The sequence below is a fragment of the Anas acuta genome, chromosome 2 (genome assembly GCF_963932015.1).
Source record: "Anas acuta chromosome 2, bAnaAcu1.1, whole genome shotgun sequence".
In the NCBI taxonomy this organism is placed as follows: domain Eukaryota; kingdom Metazoa; phylum Chordata; class Aves; order Anseriformes; family Anatidae; genus Anas; species Anas acuta.
The window spans coordinates 95973704-95989483 of record NC_088980.1 but is presented as its reverse complement, the minus strand read 5'-3'; the positions used below and the strand labels follow the sequence as shown (position 1 = coordinate 95989483).

General features: G+C 41.6%; 1 protein-coding gene and 1 long non-coding RNA gene across 2 annotated transcripts; one reads left to right on the top strand and one right to left on the bottom strand.

Moving 5' to 3' along the window:
* The first annotated feature begins 999 nt into the window (after positions 1-999).
* BLOC1S4 (biogenesis of lysosomal organelles complex 1 subunit 4) lies at positions 1000-7347 on the top strand. The gene is made up of 5 exons (XM_068671304.1): positions 1000-1286; positions 1482-1553; positions 2518-2619; positions 3362-3496; positions 6387-7347. The coding sequence occupies exons 1-5, from the start codon at positions 1035-1037 to the stop codon at positions 6480-6482; spliced, it is 657 nt and encodes a 218-aa protein (XP_068527405.1). The 5' UTR covers positions 1000-1034; the 3' UTR covers positions 6483-7347.
* Positions 7348-11233: 3886 nt separating this feature from the next.
* LOC137850846 (uncharacterized) lies at positions 11234-15362 on the bottom strand. Its single transcript, XR_011092836.1, has 2 exons — positions 15106-15362; positions 11234-14984 (listed from the first exon to the last, which is right to left on the bottom strand). It is a non-coding gene; the product is annotated as an uncharacterized lncRNA (long non-coding RNA).
* Between the last annotated feature and the right edge of the window lie 418 nt (positions 15363-15780).

Sequence of the window (15780 nt, the reverse complement as noted above, 5' to 3'; positions counted from 1 at the left end):
TCTATGCTATATCCTTTCCCCTCTCCTGAAGCACATCTTTCTGCAGAAGTGTTTTACCTCCTTGTTGAAACAAGACATGTTTTTTTGGCAACTCATTTTGTTGATACCTTTTTCTGTACTATTAAAGACTTAGCACAGGTAACAGCCAGAAGAGTGAAAATTTCCTCCCTGTGCTGCCTTTATTAAAGGGTACTGCTACATGGATTTGTATGGGAACCAAGTAACTTGCAATACTCTTCATAGCATGACTTCTTCAGGTCTCCTGTCTTCCTTGAGTACCTCAGGTACTTCCAGAGCTTCAGAAGCTTCAGAATAAGCTGAAGATACCCCTGTTGTGCTGATATGCTGTGGAGCCTTGCTTGGAGGAAGGCTCTGTGGCAGTCCAGGTGAAGCAGACAAGGCGTTTCATCCTAGGAAGGGGGAAACACGAGTTGCATTTCACACCCCAGAGCTTCAAGGGGGACGAATAAAAGCATTTTACCCCGGCTTTCAATCACAAGTTGAGAAGGGCAGAGCATTGACAAAACCAACTTTGGAGCTAACACTTTGTAACATAACTCTCAAGGCTTGCAAACGTACTGCGCTTGTTTGCATCGGGTAAAAAAACAAAAACAAAACGAAAAAAAAGCTTTTATTTTTGTATGTACCATTCTGAAAGGTCCCATATATATATATACACACACATATTAGTTCTCTCTTTAGGATTTAGGTCCTCTTTAGGACCCCTTTTTGGTCTGTCACCTGGTTCTGCTCTACCAGGTGGGAGAAGCTCAGGCAGAAACCAGGGAAATCTTTAGGCGTAGCGGGAAGTGTCCCTGCCCAGGGCAGGGGGGTGGACTTAGATGGTCTTTAAGGTCCCTTCCTGCCGCAAACCCATCGGAATTTCTGTGATAAAGCAGGCGGGTGGCTGAGGGGACAGAGCTTGGTCCCCCCCTTCAGGCACCCTCCACCCTCCGCTGTGGTGAGGGCGGGCGGGCGGTGCCAGGCGCGGGCACGGCCCCCTCACGTGATGGCGGCGCCTCCTCCCTCGCGTAATGGCGGCGCCGCCTGACGGGACGGGCAGCGGCGGCATGGCGGCGGCACCGGGGGGGGACGGCGACGGGGCCGGGACGGGCCCCAGCGGGGGTAACGGGGACAGCGGGCACGTCTCCCAGAGCCACAGCAACGCCTCCGGGCTCGGCGAGCAGGAGGACGAGGAGGGGGACGCCCTGGAGGCGTCGCTCAGCGCCACCGCCGCCGCTTACGCCGCCTACCTGCTCGTCGACCGCAGCGCCTTCAGCGAGCAGGTGGGGGGCCGCGACCCGCAGCGCCTTCATTTCGTTTTATTTATTCGCTTACTTATTTATTTCGGGGAGCCGTTGCATCGTCCCAACGCTTCTTTTTTTGTTGTTGTTTGTTCTTTTCTGGGCCAAGCGGGACGTAGCCTCGTCCTCCCCCCACCACCACCTCCCCATCTCCTAAGCTTAACCGTGTTTTGGCAGGTGGAGAGCCTGGAGAGGAGCCTGGACGAGCTGCTGACCAGGGTGGATGAGTTCGTGGGGATGCTGGACATGGTGCGTGGAAGTGGTGCGGCGCTGGGTTTCAGTATGGGGTTGTATTTTGAAGTATGGGGCAGAAGGGAAGCAGCTATTGGTGTTGGCCTGTGGGCTCCCGTATGGTAAGTCACTGGAGAGAGAACTTGTTCTATCAATAATTCATGGATGAACACTACTGATCCTCCATGCACGAGCAAAACAATGTTCACATTTAGGTATCTAACTGCTTTTGTATACGTTTGTAAGTGTACATACATGGAATCTCATTTTTGGATAGCACAGCGACAGACACTTAAAAGGACAATGTGATATTCATCCCCCTTTAATATACATACAGACATTTTACGTGGTTTTAACGATTAAAGCGTCTGGTTGGAATTGCCAGACTCCCAAAACTAGACACGAGTTTAGGGCAGGCCCGCTCTTACCATTTTGTCAGAAAGACAGCTTTGTTTTCGCGTCCCCATGAGAGGAGAAGGGGGAACTCCGCGAAACGCCCATGTACAATGGCACTAGGTATACGGGCCGCCTTTGAAAGCACAGTACACATGGTCCTGCAGCTGTAATCTAAGGGCAATGTAATTATGTTTTTTATTATATCAATAAAAGGCCACAAAATCTTGCTTCTTTTTTTTTTTTTTTTGGTGAAGATGAGGAAACGCACAGGGAGTAAAACTGAAGTTAGAACTTCAGTTCAATGCGTTTGATTCTCCAGGATCTTATGTCTTAATTCTGATAAGGTTATAGCAGCCTGTTTTTGATATAGCTATAAAATTAAGTATTTGCCTCTGCAAAATAAATTTTGTTCAAAGGTACTTGCTAAACTATACAAAGAAGCTAGATAATTAGTTTTGATTTAGTGCTTTTAATGTTAGTTTTGATAAGTGTAATTGGTACACAATTCTAGCTTCAGAAGTAAAACCTGGTACATAATATTTTGTTTTATTAATCTCTTTCTATTATCTGTTGGAATCTTGTTTAGATTAGAAGTGATTCCTCCCAAGTCATCAATGAAAGCATACCCGAAATTTACACAAAAGCTACAGAAATGAGACAGGTATACAAGAAGATTGACAACCTAGAGGTATGTGCTTGCCATCTTCTACGTGCATTCCGTTTCTCAGCAGGGGGAAAGAATCGATGATACGCTATAATCACGTGCATGTGCATGAACGTGGGGCGGGCTCAGATTCCTTCTTGTTCTTCAGTGTCCAATCCAGCTCTCTTACCTCAGAGTGATGAAGACAAAACAGTTTATGAGGAATTTCCAGAGACTGTTGATGTTCTAAAAACAAAATGCCTTTTTGTTCCTAGATTTGCTGCTCGAAGCAAGGCAACTGTCCTCTTTTCAGAAAGCAGTAGTACCACTTTTCCTTCTTTTTGTTATTGATAGCATTATTTTGATAGCGTTACTGTCTTCAAAGCTATTTTTAGACTAAAAGAAGGAGGGAGCTATTGATTTCTGATAAAACTTCAAAATTCTAAGTGATCCAGATTCTTGATCCTGCTTTTGGTTGGAAAGGCAGATAAAAATCTAAATCCTAATAAGTCCAAATTAGTTATTTGAAAAACAAACGGGAAGAGGAACGATAATTGTTTTATGAGATTTAACCTGTTTTTGTGGGCTACTAAGTGTCTCATAAATAACTTTTAGCAATAGATTGGGCTTGTAGGTAGAAGGAAATAAAGTATGGAGTTTTTTGTTTTGTTTTGTTTTTACTTCTCATTGTAGTAGCAGTACTGTTACCGCTGTCGTGTAATATAAAGTCCTGTTTCTATCTATTAGTGAAAAAGCTGTGCTTATTTATCCATTTATTTTCCGATAGGCTTTTGTGAAGATGATTGGAAACTGTGTGGCTGGAATGGAAGAACGGGTCACAAAGGCAGAAACAGACCTCGGAGCTTTCCCAAGCACATTCAAGAAAATCTTGCACACAATCAGCATGCCATCCTTCCTTAACGTAAGTAAGCTTTTGTTAGCATGTGTCCAGCTTAATTCTGTTTACCAGACAGGATTATTAAAATAATTGTAAATTTCTTACACCTATAACTGTATTTAAATGTAAACCTTACATACTTTATTAACACTATCGTGAAGTTCTCAGACTTAATTAAAAAAACAAAGCAAAACAAACACTCAAAAAATCACGAATTCTTAGAAGGATTTGAGTTGCATTCCAAAGGTAGTTTGAATATGTGTAGAAGAGAACATGAAGGGCACAAAAAAAGTAAAGAATGACCAAGCCTTTATTAAAGCACCTCAGTAACATGAAAGCAGGTAGAAAGAGCCTGTACAGCCTGTTAAAGGAGCATACTGCATTCATATAATCACTGACAAAATATTATCTAAAAAAGGAAGTAAAAGCTGTGCTACACAATATTTTTAAAATAAAGGTTCTATTTATACACAATCTGTGGAGTTTAGTAATTGTGTTAGCACCTTCTTAAAACTTGGTAAAATGGGTGTGATTCTTTTCTACCTTTCCTCATGACTGTCTGTGGACTTTTTCCACTTCAGATAATGTGAAGTACTCTCTCTAGTATGTTTCAAGGAGATTCCTTATCTAGTCTTAGAACTAGTGCATAGTGTCAGTTTTTAAAATAAATTTTGAATTAAAAAAGAAAATCTTCTGGCCCTCATATGAACACCTGATGCTTCTTTGCATCACCTGCCAATACACCACACACAAGTGCTCCACCTTGTGTTTTGTCAGCACCCAGTATTGCTGCACTAGCTCAGGTCTCCATCTCATAATGCTGGGGAGAATGCTGAAATAAAGCAGGTTTGCGGAGGGGGCGAGGAAGATATTTGTGACTGTTGAGGTGTTTGTGTTACATACTGTAACTGTGTGGTAGCAGAGAAAAATAGCTCTAAATAGAGTATGTATTGTGTTGGTAAGACTTGGTTCAGGAAAACTTTTCCCCTGCTATTTTCTGTGTAATCTTAAAGTTAGTTAACTTCCAGTTCCTCTGTAGTTTTTTTTTGTGTGTAAGTTCAGGGTGATGTTGCTTATTTCTTCTTTTAGAAAAACAGCCCTCCCCACTCCCTTAAAAAAAAAAATCAAAGCTGCTATTTATAGGCCAATTACCAAAAAAAAATCAAACAAACAAAAAAAACCACAATGGCAGTTGTAGCTAGGAGTCTAGTAGCCTTAAACTTTGGCCTTGAAAAATATTCAACAGTATTTTCCATAAAATTAAAATCTTCAGCTGAGAAGTTTGAGAGTTCTAATAGTGTTTTTTTGCTGTTGTGTGGGAAGGCTTCGTCAGCTTATTTTTTTCCACAATCAATAGGGTGGAAAGTCTTTGAAAGAGTCAGCAAGCAGAACCTGTCACATCCAATGTTTTTGTGGTTTGGGAATGGATAGGAATATAATCAACACTCAGAACTGACTGGTATTAATTGATAAAGTAAATAAAAGCTAGGTGACTGTTCCACAGTGAGCTGAGTATCACATAGGAAAATATTTATTTTCATCAGTAAACACACTTCTGCATGAATGAAAATGCGTATAGAGATTTTTCCTCATGCTTGATGTTTAGCTAGCTTACACAATACACACGCCCTTTGGAAAAGAAAGAATCGATGTCATGATTTTCATTGTGGCTGTTCACAGTCTCCTGCAAAAACTTTCATTTGATCAAGTTCCCTCAAATTCTTCCCATTTGAATGTCTGTTTCTTTACGGAAAGGGTATATTCTGTATTTCTTCAGCTGTGTATTTATAATCTCACTTTCAGGTTTTGCCCCAAGTTCTTCCCTTGTGAATGCCAGGCAATGTAAAGTACAGTACTCTCAGGCTTCTAATAGCACTAAGGATGTAGACACTTTCAAAAATGTCTGCTAAGCAGCTGCAAAAATTTGTAAACGTGTTCTTAGGCAACTGTGGGTACTGTGCCTGCCTACGAATTTCTTCACTGGATTTAAATTAGCCCCTCCCTGCACACATGCAAATGCAACTTAGAGTGGTGAGCTGCAGAACACCTGTGACACTAGTTTTTCTTGCTTACAAGCTGTCTTCTTGTAGACCAGTGCAGGATAGGAAATGTTATTTTAAAAGGGAACTTTGATTTTGAAGATTGTTTTCTTCATGAGTCCATAGGAATTCTTAATGAATGAGATCTTGGCCTCAATCCATCTGTTTAAGGGCACGTACTGAAATCATACAATGGCTCTGTGTTGCAGTGCAGTATTACTTAAATGCACGAAGGCTGATGTGATAGTCGGTAGTGGTCCCTGCCGTTGTCCACCTATAGGAGATGTTTGGTATAGCAAAATAATGTACAAATAATATTTAGGAGTGTATGCAGTTTTCCTGAAAAGTCCAAATTTACTACTCTATTATTTTAACAGCATGTCATAGAACATATATTCCAACATTTATACTTACTGAAGAAGCTCAGCAGGAGCAGCAACCTTCTTGAAAGAAACTAGGTTTGTTTTCATATTTATTAAGCTAAAAAAAGTCTTTATGGGAACACAGGCTAGGGTTAACAGAGGGAGTGGCTGAGGAGAACTCAAAAGGCTGGAGGAAGAAAGGTAAAGGTTTGTGGGTTTGGGCAGACAAAGATTACAGTGACTTGACCCTTACATGTTTGGCTCCTGCAAAGTTGGCATATTTACTTTTTTGCAAGACTGAGTCTGTTCAGGTGATAGAATGGCAAAAGCCAAAGCCAGTTTTCTTCGGTAACATAAAGAATATGCTAGACCCATCTGAGCTGTGGTTTAAAGTCACCTGAGGAAGGGGATATGCTGTTAAAACTCCTTTTGTCTTGCATTTTAGCTCTGTGGGTTTTGTTCTGAAACTTGTATTTTTAAGGAGGTGAAAAATAAACTTTATCTGATTTGCAGAAATCGTCTTCCTCACGACAACAGACCCCCTATGAACCTCCAGTCCTCTTCAAGACTGAAGACTATTTTCCGTGTCTTAATGAAGCACCTTATTGACAATTTTTGTTCTGGGATTGGAATTAATCAGCCGGAATAGAGAAAGCCAAGTGAACAAAAGAAATGCTAACCTCAAAACAGCTGCATTTCTGAGCGTTATTAATGGCATATTGCCGTTCTGATTCTCATTGTCTTCCTTCAGGCAGTGTTTTCAGGTAATCTTTGTTTGTGAATATTCTTTGAAAAGTCTTCCTAAAACACAGTATACGTTTTCAGATTATATTGGGAAATGAACTTCTACAGCAGGGTTGTGTTTGTTTTGTGGTTTTTTTTTTTTATAGGGAAATAATAGGAAACATACTTTTATATTATATATCTTTTAACACTTCAGTATCTGTGCTGCTGCAAATGTAAATAGCCGTACCTCAAGGATGTCTTTTTTTTTTTTTCTTAATATACTGACTGAGGTGAAAGAAAAGCTCTATGCATAAAATCACTGTAAGTTTTGGAACTCGGTCCCTGCACTGTGTGTAGACAAGCGCACCGCAGCAGGATGTGCAGGTGGCAAGGGGAGGACTCAGAAGATTGGCGAGGAGTCAAGGACATGGCTTGGCGTGTGGGATCCTGTCCGAGTTCACAACACGACATTCCACCCTTGCTGATGACCAGCAGGTCACTGTGGCCACACCTTCTAATTCCTGCAGCGTTGTGCTGATCGATGTGGAGTCAGGTGGGCATGGTATATATGATCTGCTGTCAGAAAGAAAAAGTGTGTAAACTGAGGCAGGGCTATCCCTGGGCTGAGCCTTTGTAGGACACCTGCCCTGACCTTACACTTCCCCCTTTCAAACCTCTGTGCAGTGACTGGTGCTGCTTGTGCTGACTGGAGTGGGAGTAAAATGTCAATAAACTAATGGCTATCTAACACCTGGTGTACTCTTGAATCACACCTGAGGGCCCTGAACTGCAGTTATTTCTGAGAACCTTTTTGTTACAGCCTGCTGTAACATCTAGCAGTTGTTAATCATTACTTGTTATATTCTTAAAATCATTAGGCTCTAAAAACAGTTTTAATATAAAAGCAACACCTGAACTACAACACAGAGTCTAGAACTTACACTTACATGGGAACACACAGGAAAGAGCAGACGCATTTCTATCAAGAGGAACACCCAAATACTCTCTCTCACCACTCCTTACTTTCTTCAATACCTAAGCATTTCGCTCTAGACATTCCATTGCAGCAGCAGTTGCCTTTCCAAAAGGCAGGGTACCTGTCCATTTATGTCAGAATAATAAAGGCTTATTAGTCCTTCTCAGTGAAATCTAAAGAAATGGTGTACCTATAACTTAGTGTAAAAACATAAGGCTGCAGTCAAATATTCTTAAGCACACTAAATACTCTCAAGCACACTGATACTGATGGTACAAAACCTCTTAATTTTAGAACCGCTTTCTAACTAATGGATCAACTGCTCAAATAACTTTTCCCGTTACTGAATGGAGCTGAATGAATTCATTGACAAATGCAAGGAGGAAAAACTGAAGTGGGCTTTTACGTTAAAACGGTTCCATGGAAAACATAATTTATTTTGAAAGAACGCCATAAACAAAAACAATGCAATTCCCATGACTCATAGTTTGTATGTTGTAAATGCTCCAGAATATTTTTAATTCTGACAATAATGGACAGAGCATTGAAGATTCACTAAAGAAATGCTATAACATGCAATGCTCCCAGGTTGGATGGGGCTTTGGGCAACCTGGTCTGGTGGGAGGTGTCTCTGCCCATGGCAGGGGGTTGGAACTGGGTGGGCTTTAAGGTCCCTTCTAACCCAAGCCATTATGTGATTCTATAAAAGTACTGATGATACCTAAGCTGTGGCTTTTTTATATATATATGGTACAGAATAACAAGGTTACAGCTGATCTGAGACCATAGTATTAGAAAGTTTAATAAATTGATGCATTTTTATAATACTAACAAGATCCACGCGTTCACTCTGGTATTGAGTGGGTTGATGCGTACTACCTTGCCCGTCTCTTCACTTGTGGTAACTCTTATCAAGCAGGAATAATGTAAAACCCAAGAGCTCACACTCAGTAAAGAAAGCTTATAGTTTCAAATCTTTTATTCTGTCTGCCATTGTTACCTTGTATTACTGTGAAACCAGTATTAGCTATATTATGAATTAAGCTTGATATTTATAATTTTCTGTACACTGTTTATCTTTCTCCTGTTGCCTGGGTTTCAAGATCTGAAGCCAATAACAATAGCAATATGTTACCTATTTTTAACATGAAGAGTTCTTCATATAGCACTGATTTAAAACAACACATGTAATGAGCTGAGTTGCTAAAAGTTGGTTATCAAGTGTATGAAACAAGCTGATGTTAAACAGCAACAGAATTGTCTACACACAAATCTTACTTTTCTTCCCTCACACCAAACGTTAACCTATCGCAGAAGAGAGAATGCTAAAAGTTTTTATATCTTTATAGTTAGGTATGGTTTGGGTTTCTATTTGAAAGTAGTACTGTGACTTGTCAAAATATATCTGCGTGCTTTAAGAGGTGTGTTCAGATATAATAAAAGCTGCATCCACAAGATACACAGGATGGGTTGAATGTCAGAGCTCCACATTTCTCATAGCTCTTGGACAAAAATCAACGCAATCTGCCTTAACTAAATATTTACTTACATGATAAACTGTGCCTGCAGAAGGCAGATAAAGACTGACACTAGTAATTCATTATCTTGGGGCATGCATATTTTGTTCCACACTTGAGCAACACCACTGCAGGTGCTATAAAGTCTAGGGTAATTACTGCCATGAGAAGAAACAGATCTGATGATTTATCTGGACAATTAATAAATTGAGTTTTAAGATTTAAAGATGCGTTGGATTACACTGATGTTATCAAAACTGATAGCAGTGCATGGCTTCTGCTGACAAAAACCTTCAAGCTTAAGTAGTTTTACCTACAATGGTAAGAAATTAGTAGGAAGTTTAATTTGGATTCTGTCATGCACAGGAATTGTTTCCAAATGCTTAGATCCTGAGATTCAGAGAGCGATCCTGTGTGAAAACACCTTCCAGAATTAGAAGAGCAAGATAACTTGCATCTGCGTCTATGAAGAGCACTTTACATCTGGAATTTGTAAATGTTGCCAGGTTACCTTACAAGAAAAATAAATAAATTATGACACTTTTGTACTTCCTTGTTTTTTTTGTGGAAGAAAAATAAAATCTAGTCTTGGAATTGCTACCAAGAATTTCCTATGTGCCCTGCCTTGAAAAACCAAGATCCCTGCTAGGTTTGGCTATGGTCAAAGAAGCTGGTGTTTCCGTGGTTTGGGTCGGTAATCTCTGTAGCCACTGCAGCTAAATCATCAGGAATGAGAAGTCTTCAGCTGTGGAGACCCACAGGCTTGTAGAAGCACAGAGGGGATCGAGGAGTTCTTCGGTGAAACATCTGTCCAGAAGCTTGAACACTATATAAAAAGGATATATGGAAAACAGGATATGTAAATGAAGAAAAAAATAAAAGGGGAAGGGAGGGGAAGGGAAAGGATAAGAAAGTATAAGGAAAAAAAAAAAAAAGTAGCCAAAATCCCCACAATACTGTGACTGTAAATCAGAGCTCGCTACAACTGATGTGCACCTGAAATGTTTCTCTGAACATGAAAGGTTTCTCAGAATGTGAAAGGTTTGCAGAGAGCTGCAAACTGGCAGAAAAGCTAGTTCAGACTGAATCATATGAAAACAAGGAAAAAAAAATAGGAATGGTGAGACCATTCTGTAGAAGTGGACGAAGCAGAAAACAGTGTACTGAGTAGAGCACCCAAGGCAAATGCCAAGAGGTAAAGCTGTGGGCCAGAGCCTCCGAAAGCATAAACAGCCGAGGGCAAGGTCCCTGAGCTGGGGAAGTACAAATGAAAATCCAGAGCGGATCTGAAATACACATGTGATTTTGCTACTTGTTTGCAGTTTAGGAGCTTAATTTTTATTTTTTTTTCCTCAGGGCCTGCTGCTGCCAGTCCCACAGCAGCACGAGCTCTCCAGGGAGGGGAAGAGGGGAGGCAGCAGCAGGAAAAACAATTAAAAAAGTGCTCTAAACTGTGTAATCAAACAACTATCTCGTGTCGTGTTTTCCTCCGGGATTTATAAGCCTGACTTTTCCTGGATTTAGCTGTGTTTCTGCAGCCAAGGGAATGGGAGCACAAGGCAGGCATGCCAGGGAAGCGTTGCCTCAGGAAAATCAGCTGGGATGTGGTTAGCACGCAGTGGATGCGCAGTGCGGCTGCGAGCTCTTTGCACGAAGCAGTGAGGTGATGGTCAGCACCCAGTACTGGCCTGAACGTGAATCTGGCAAGGGATGTCAAGGGCAGCAAGGAGGGACTCTACGGGTGCACAAACAGCACGAGGAAGGCCAGGGAGAGTGTGGATCTACTGCTGGATGCAGCAGAGACCTGGTGACACGGGGCAGGACAAGGTACTCAGCGCCTCCTTTGCCTCATGGTAAGTTTTTACTGGGCTCCCCAGTACAAAAATGGTGTGGATGTACTGGAGTGAGTCCCGTGCAGGGCCAGAAAGATTTTGGAGCATTTCATGAGGAGAGGCTGAGGGAGCTGGGACTGTTCAGTCTGAGGACAGAAGGATGAGGGGGGAACCTTATCATTGTATATAAATACCAGATGCGGGGGAGTGAAGAAGAGAGACACTTCAGCAGTGTCCACTGATACAACAAGATGCAATGGGAACAAAATAAAAACAAATGAAATTCTGTCTGAACATAAGAAAACACTCTTTTTCACTGAGAGTGGTAAATACACATAATATGACAATCAATAAAATCTAATAATTATAAATTATTATCTATTAAAGATAAAATTATTAAATACTTTAATTAATAATATTTAATATGTTAAATCCTATATTACTTTTTCCGAACACTTCCTTTAATCCCCATGTGTGGGATTTAACACCCGCCTGTGATGTTGATCATCTCATAAATGTCTAACTTTGCATGACCTCTTTCCCTGGCTGAAAAAGTTTGGTGGGTTTGTGTGGAGCTTCCATGCCCTTTGTTGCTCGTCTCTGATTTTTTTACCACTTCTGCTCTACCCTTTTGAGATAAGGAAACCAGCACTGTCCGTGTAATTCAAGGCACAAGCAAATCAAAGGTTTAAACAGTGCCACAATAACATTCTCTGCTCTGTTTTTTGTTTCTCCTCTACCTCTGCCCAGTATTGGATGTGCTTTCTTATCTGCTTCTTATCGTGTAAACTGATGTTTTCAGGACCCATCATAACTGCATGATCTCATTCATGAGTAACTGCTCAGATTGACTTCCTGACTCATAAAGCGGTTCGGATAGAAGGGTATTTTAGTGTAAGAGCTAAATATATGGACATTAAGCAGGTGATTCCAGTAGGTAGAGTGATGGTTTTGCCAAAACAAAGGTGTAAGTGGATCTGGTACGAAAAGGAGTAGGTGGCCAAACCAGGACAAGGACGCAAAACCACGGATGCTGCGAAGTCAGTGGGCTGGCTGTGAGTGCTGACAGTGTGTTTGTTGTGGCTCTGTTTATATACATAGGGATGTACCGCTACAGGAGGCCAGCAGCCGGCCTACTCGACTGATCACTGTGTGCGTTTGTGCTCACCGGGGCTGGCCCTTGGCTTTTGTCACAGCCACAGAGCAGCGGTCCTAAAAATGAGTTCAGTTTAACCTAGCCTGAGGTACAATGAGGAAGCTGAAAGCCCATAAACATCTTCCAGGCACTGTGCAGGCCACACGAGCCTTGGAGGGGAGAGGTAACACTTTGCAGCACTGACACCAACCTTCTTCCTTCTGAATGTCCTCAGACCGTTTCTGGTGCCAGAGCTCTTTCAGGGCACCATCTCCTCTGCCTCTGCACCATAAGCCCTCTGTACCCCGCTCCCTGAGGATGAGCTCTGCCCTGCTCTCCCCTCATGGAGCAGCAGGCCTCCATGTCCTTCTCCAAGGCACTGTGCAGGGGAAGGACCCCAAGCAGAGGTGGGAAGTGACATGTCTGACAGAGGTTGTCCTGTATCATCTTCCTCCTCCTGCTTGGAGATTGTTGAAAACAATTGGGAGTGTTTTACTCAAGTTGGTAGCTCAACCATTCTGTGTTTCTGTAATATCCTGGGGCTGAAGTGGGCATTTCACGGCCTGGCTCTAGTGAGATTTGTGTGCACTCATGCTCACAGACATCTAGAGTGTCGAGGATTGAGCCTGAAGAACGTCAGCCAGGGGTGGTGCTGTCTTTCTTCTGTGCCACACTCTCCACCAGACAATGGTATCCCCACATTTTGTCTCCAAAGCCTTTGCTTTGCATCCAGCCACTAAGATTGTTGGTGGTGATTAATCATGCACTGCTTTTGTCTTGCTGTGTGTAGGAAGAAGTTAAAGTGACTGACTACTCTGCAGTGACAGTCTCCAGCTTTCTGTGAGGGTTTTATGGATGCAGCCACCCGATAACAGCACAGTGCCAAGAGAAGAGTAATGGCTTTGCTTTTGTGCTGTTGCTCTTTTCAGCTCAGTTCTTTCCATTCTCTCCAGAGTCGTGGCCAAACTAGAAAACAGAGATGAACATCTTCTCTCCTTGAAGGAAAAATAATGCCTCCAGCTGTGCTGAAGTTGATTTGTTGTGACCTGCCACACAGCCTGGATCACTGTGTTCAGCTCAGTTGAAATGGCAACACCAGTTTGGGTCCCATAAACAAAGTCTGGAAAAACTGGGGACAGGAAGGGTGTTTTCATGTCCTCTACCATCATTTTTGCCCCATTTTCCTTTTACCTCAATATGCATTTTTCTATTTTCATTGGTAGCCCAGTGCATTATTCTAGCGTTCACTCATGGTTCTTGTCACCAAGTATGATGTTATTCACAGATGATGTCTTCATATTGATACGAATACTGCTGGCCCTTAGGATCCCTTGTTAAGAGTCTCTGGGGAGAACAGATTTGTTATATTTAGTACTGCTCACAAGCTTTTTGTATGCGTGGCTTGACTTGCCGAGAAACTGCTGGGTGTTGTGTTAATAGAAAGCTGAGAGGCACACACAGCTTGGCAGGGCTTACACATGACAACATCATCATATGTCTGTCCCCATCTGTGCAAACACCTAATTGTACCTAACTCGTTCCAATTCATGCACTGAATTAGTGATTCACAGCATTAACGATGACTGGCATTTGCATCAGCCGGGCCCATCAGAGCATGAACAGGTAAAAAGGTTCATCTCAGGCCTCCCTTGCTGTGTCTGAACGTGCCTACAAGCAGCTGGGGACCTGCACAGCCTGGCTGGCTGTTTCTTCATCATTTGTACCCTGAAATCCTCAGGCTGAAATTCACAGGGGAGATGGGTCCTTGGCTGTGCTCCTCAGATGTGTGTCCCCATACTTTTTCCTTCTAGCAAAAAGAGGGAACAATTAAAAATAACTCAATCCACACTATACTTTTTTTTTTTTTTTTCCGCATCTTTTCCAGAAACATCTAGGAGGTGTTGCTATAGGAGCCAGAGTGCTGGACCCGTGTCTGATTGTGTCAGGGCATTTCTGGTTCTGGAAAACAGTTCCTAGTGCCCACTAGTGGATAATGCCAGTGCCATTGTACTATTTTCTTTGTATAAAGGAATCATTCAGTAATTAAACAAGAATACAGTTGGGGTTGTTCTGATATATCATCAAGCAAATGGGAAATCCCATTTTTTTCCACTCAGATTTCAGTGTGTTTGATACTACCTGAAACTGGTACAGGCATATTAATGATTTACAGCTGGCAATTCTCCCTAGCAGTGGCTTTTATTTAATCGCTGCCATTATTTTCAAAGATTTGATTACATTCTTAGTTATTAGTGTACATACTTCCTCCAAATTGCCATCTGATAAGGTCAGCAATAATTTTTAGTCTGGAAATTTCAACGGGTCATGTTAAAATGCTAAAAAGCCCTGCTCCCCACTTCCTCTTTGTTGTTTGTATCTCAGCTTACATTGCTTTCTAGCCTCTGATGAGTCACCGCACATATTTTGTACTGATTCTTTAAACATTTCACGTCCGAGCAGTGATTTTGATTTCTATGTTTCCTGGACAGAAAAAGCACCAGTTTTGCCTGCAGGTAACACTGGATCTTGCCAGATTGGAGGAACCCTCTTTCCCAAGCAATGATTGCACAGCATATGCTGAAAACCACATGCAGGTGACTGTGCTAACTTTTGGAGATTTTTATGACATCTGGGTCACGAGTGCACGTCGCTTTATAATGCAGCTGAATATTATGAAGACTTAAAACATGGACAGCATAAAATATAACAGCCAATTATGAGGATATAAATGAAAATTTTAAATACCAGAGACTCTTAACTATGCAAATTTGAGTTCCCTTCTGCTATTTGTCAAGGCTGTGGGATGGCACAGAATATTACTGAGTGTTGATGTTCATCCTAGGGGTAGAACAACGCAGCGTTTCAGGTTTAGCAGAGCATTTTTAGAGGCTAGGGTTCACAGACTGGCCCACGGTTTACTGACTTCTGCAAACAAATCCAACAAATCCCTTTACATTTCCGTGTAGAGGGCCCTGCAGTGCCTCCTGCCTTGGCCAGTGACTGCCACTCTCATGGCAGGGCGAGCAGAAGAGATTTCCTTGCTCACCTTCTCTGCTGTCTCCACCCTGCTCAAACTTGCCACCATGCTGAGGGAGGTGTCAGGCAGTTGTGAAGATGGCTTTGACCTTGCAGCCTGCAGTTTCCTCCTCCAGCTGGTGATCATTCACCCCCATATCTCACCCCCATATCTCTTCCTAGCAATCAGGGCAGCTCGTAGATAACGACACAGGCTCAGCATGTGCTGCAGCATCACCGGTGAAGCAATCTCAAGAGGGTTGTGTTGGTGAAGGGATGTTGTCTTCCTAATCTGCTCCTGCTTTTTTTTTTTTTTTTTAATTTGAAAATAAAATAAAAACAATTATTTTATTTTATTTTATTATTTTATTTTATTTTATTTTATTTTATTTTATTTTATTTTATTTTATTTTATTTTATTTTATTTTATTTTATTTTTTTAAAGTAAAACCTCAAATTTTTGAAAGGTATTGTAAAGAAGAAAAAAAAAAAAGGAAGTATTGACCTCAGATGTTTTTCTGTGATGAAGAAAAGAAGGAAGTAGGAAGCACATAACTGACTTATTACTTGGAGAGATGCAGTACTTCTGAATTAAAAAAAAATAAATAAAAAATAATCAGAGTAACATCTCCACACCCAGCAGTTGAAATGGTGGTTAATATTTGTCAGATTAGCGTGAGGTGTTTAGATGTACTATGAAGGTATC

Excerpts from the sequence above, each read along its gene's own strand:
- BLOC1S4 (XM_068671304.1), top strand. The coding sequence starts at position 1,035 with ATGGCGGCGCCGCCTGACGGGACGGGCAGCGGCGGCATGGCGGCGGCA. Across the intron at positions 2,620-3,361 it reads AGAAGATTGACAACCTAGAG|GCTTTTGTGAAGATGATTGG; the intron begins GTATGTGCTTGC and ends ATTTTCCGATAG. Across the intron at positions 3,497-6,386 it reads GCATGCCATCCTTCCTTAAC|AAATCGTCTTCCTCACGACA; the intron begins GTAAGTAAGCTT and ends TCTGATTTGCAG.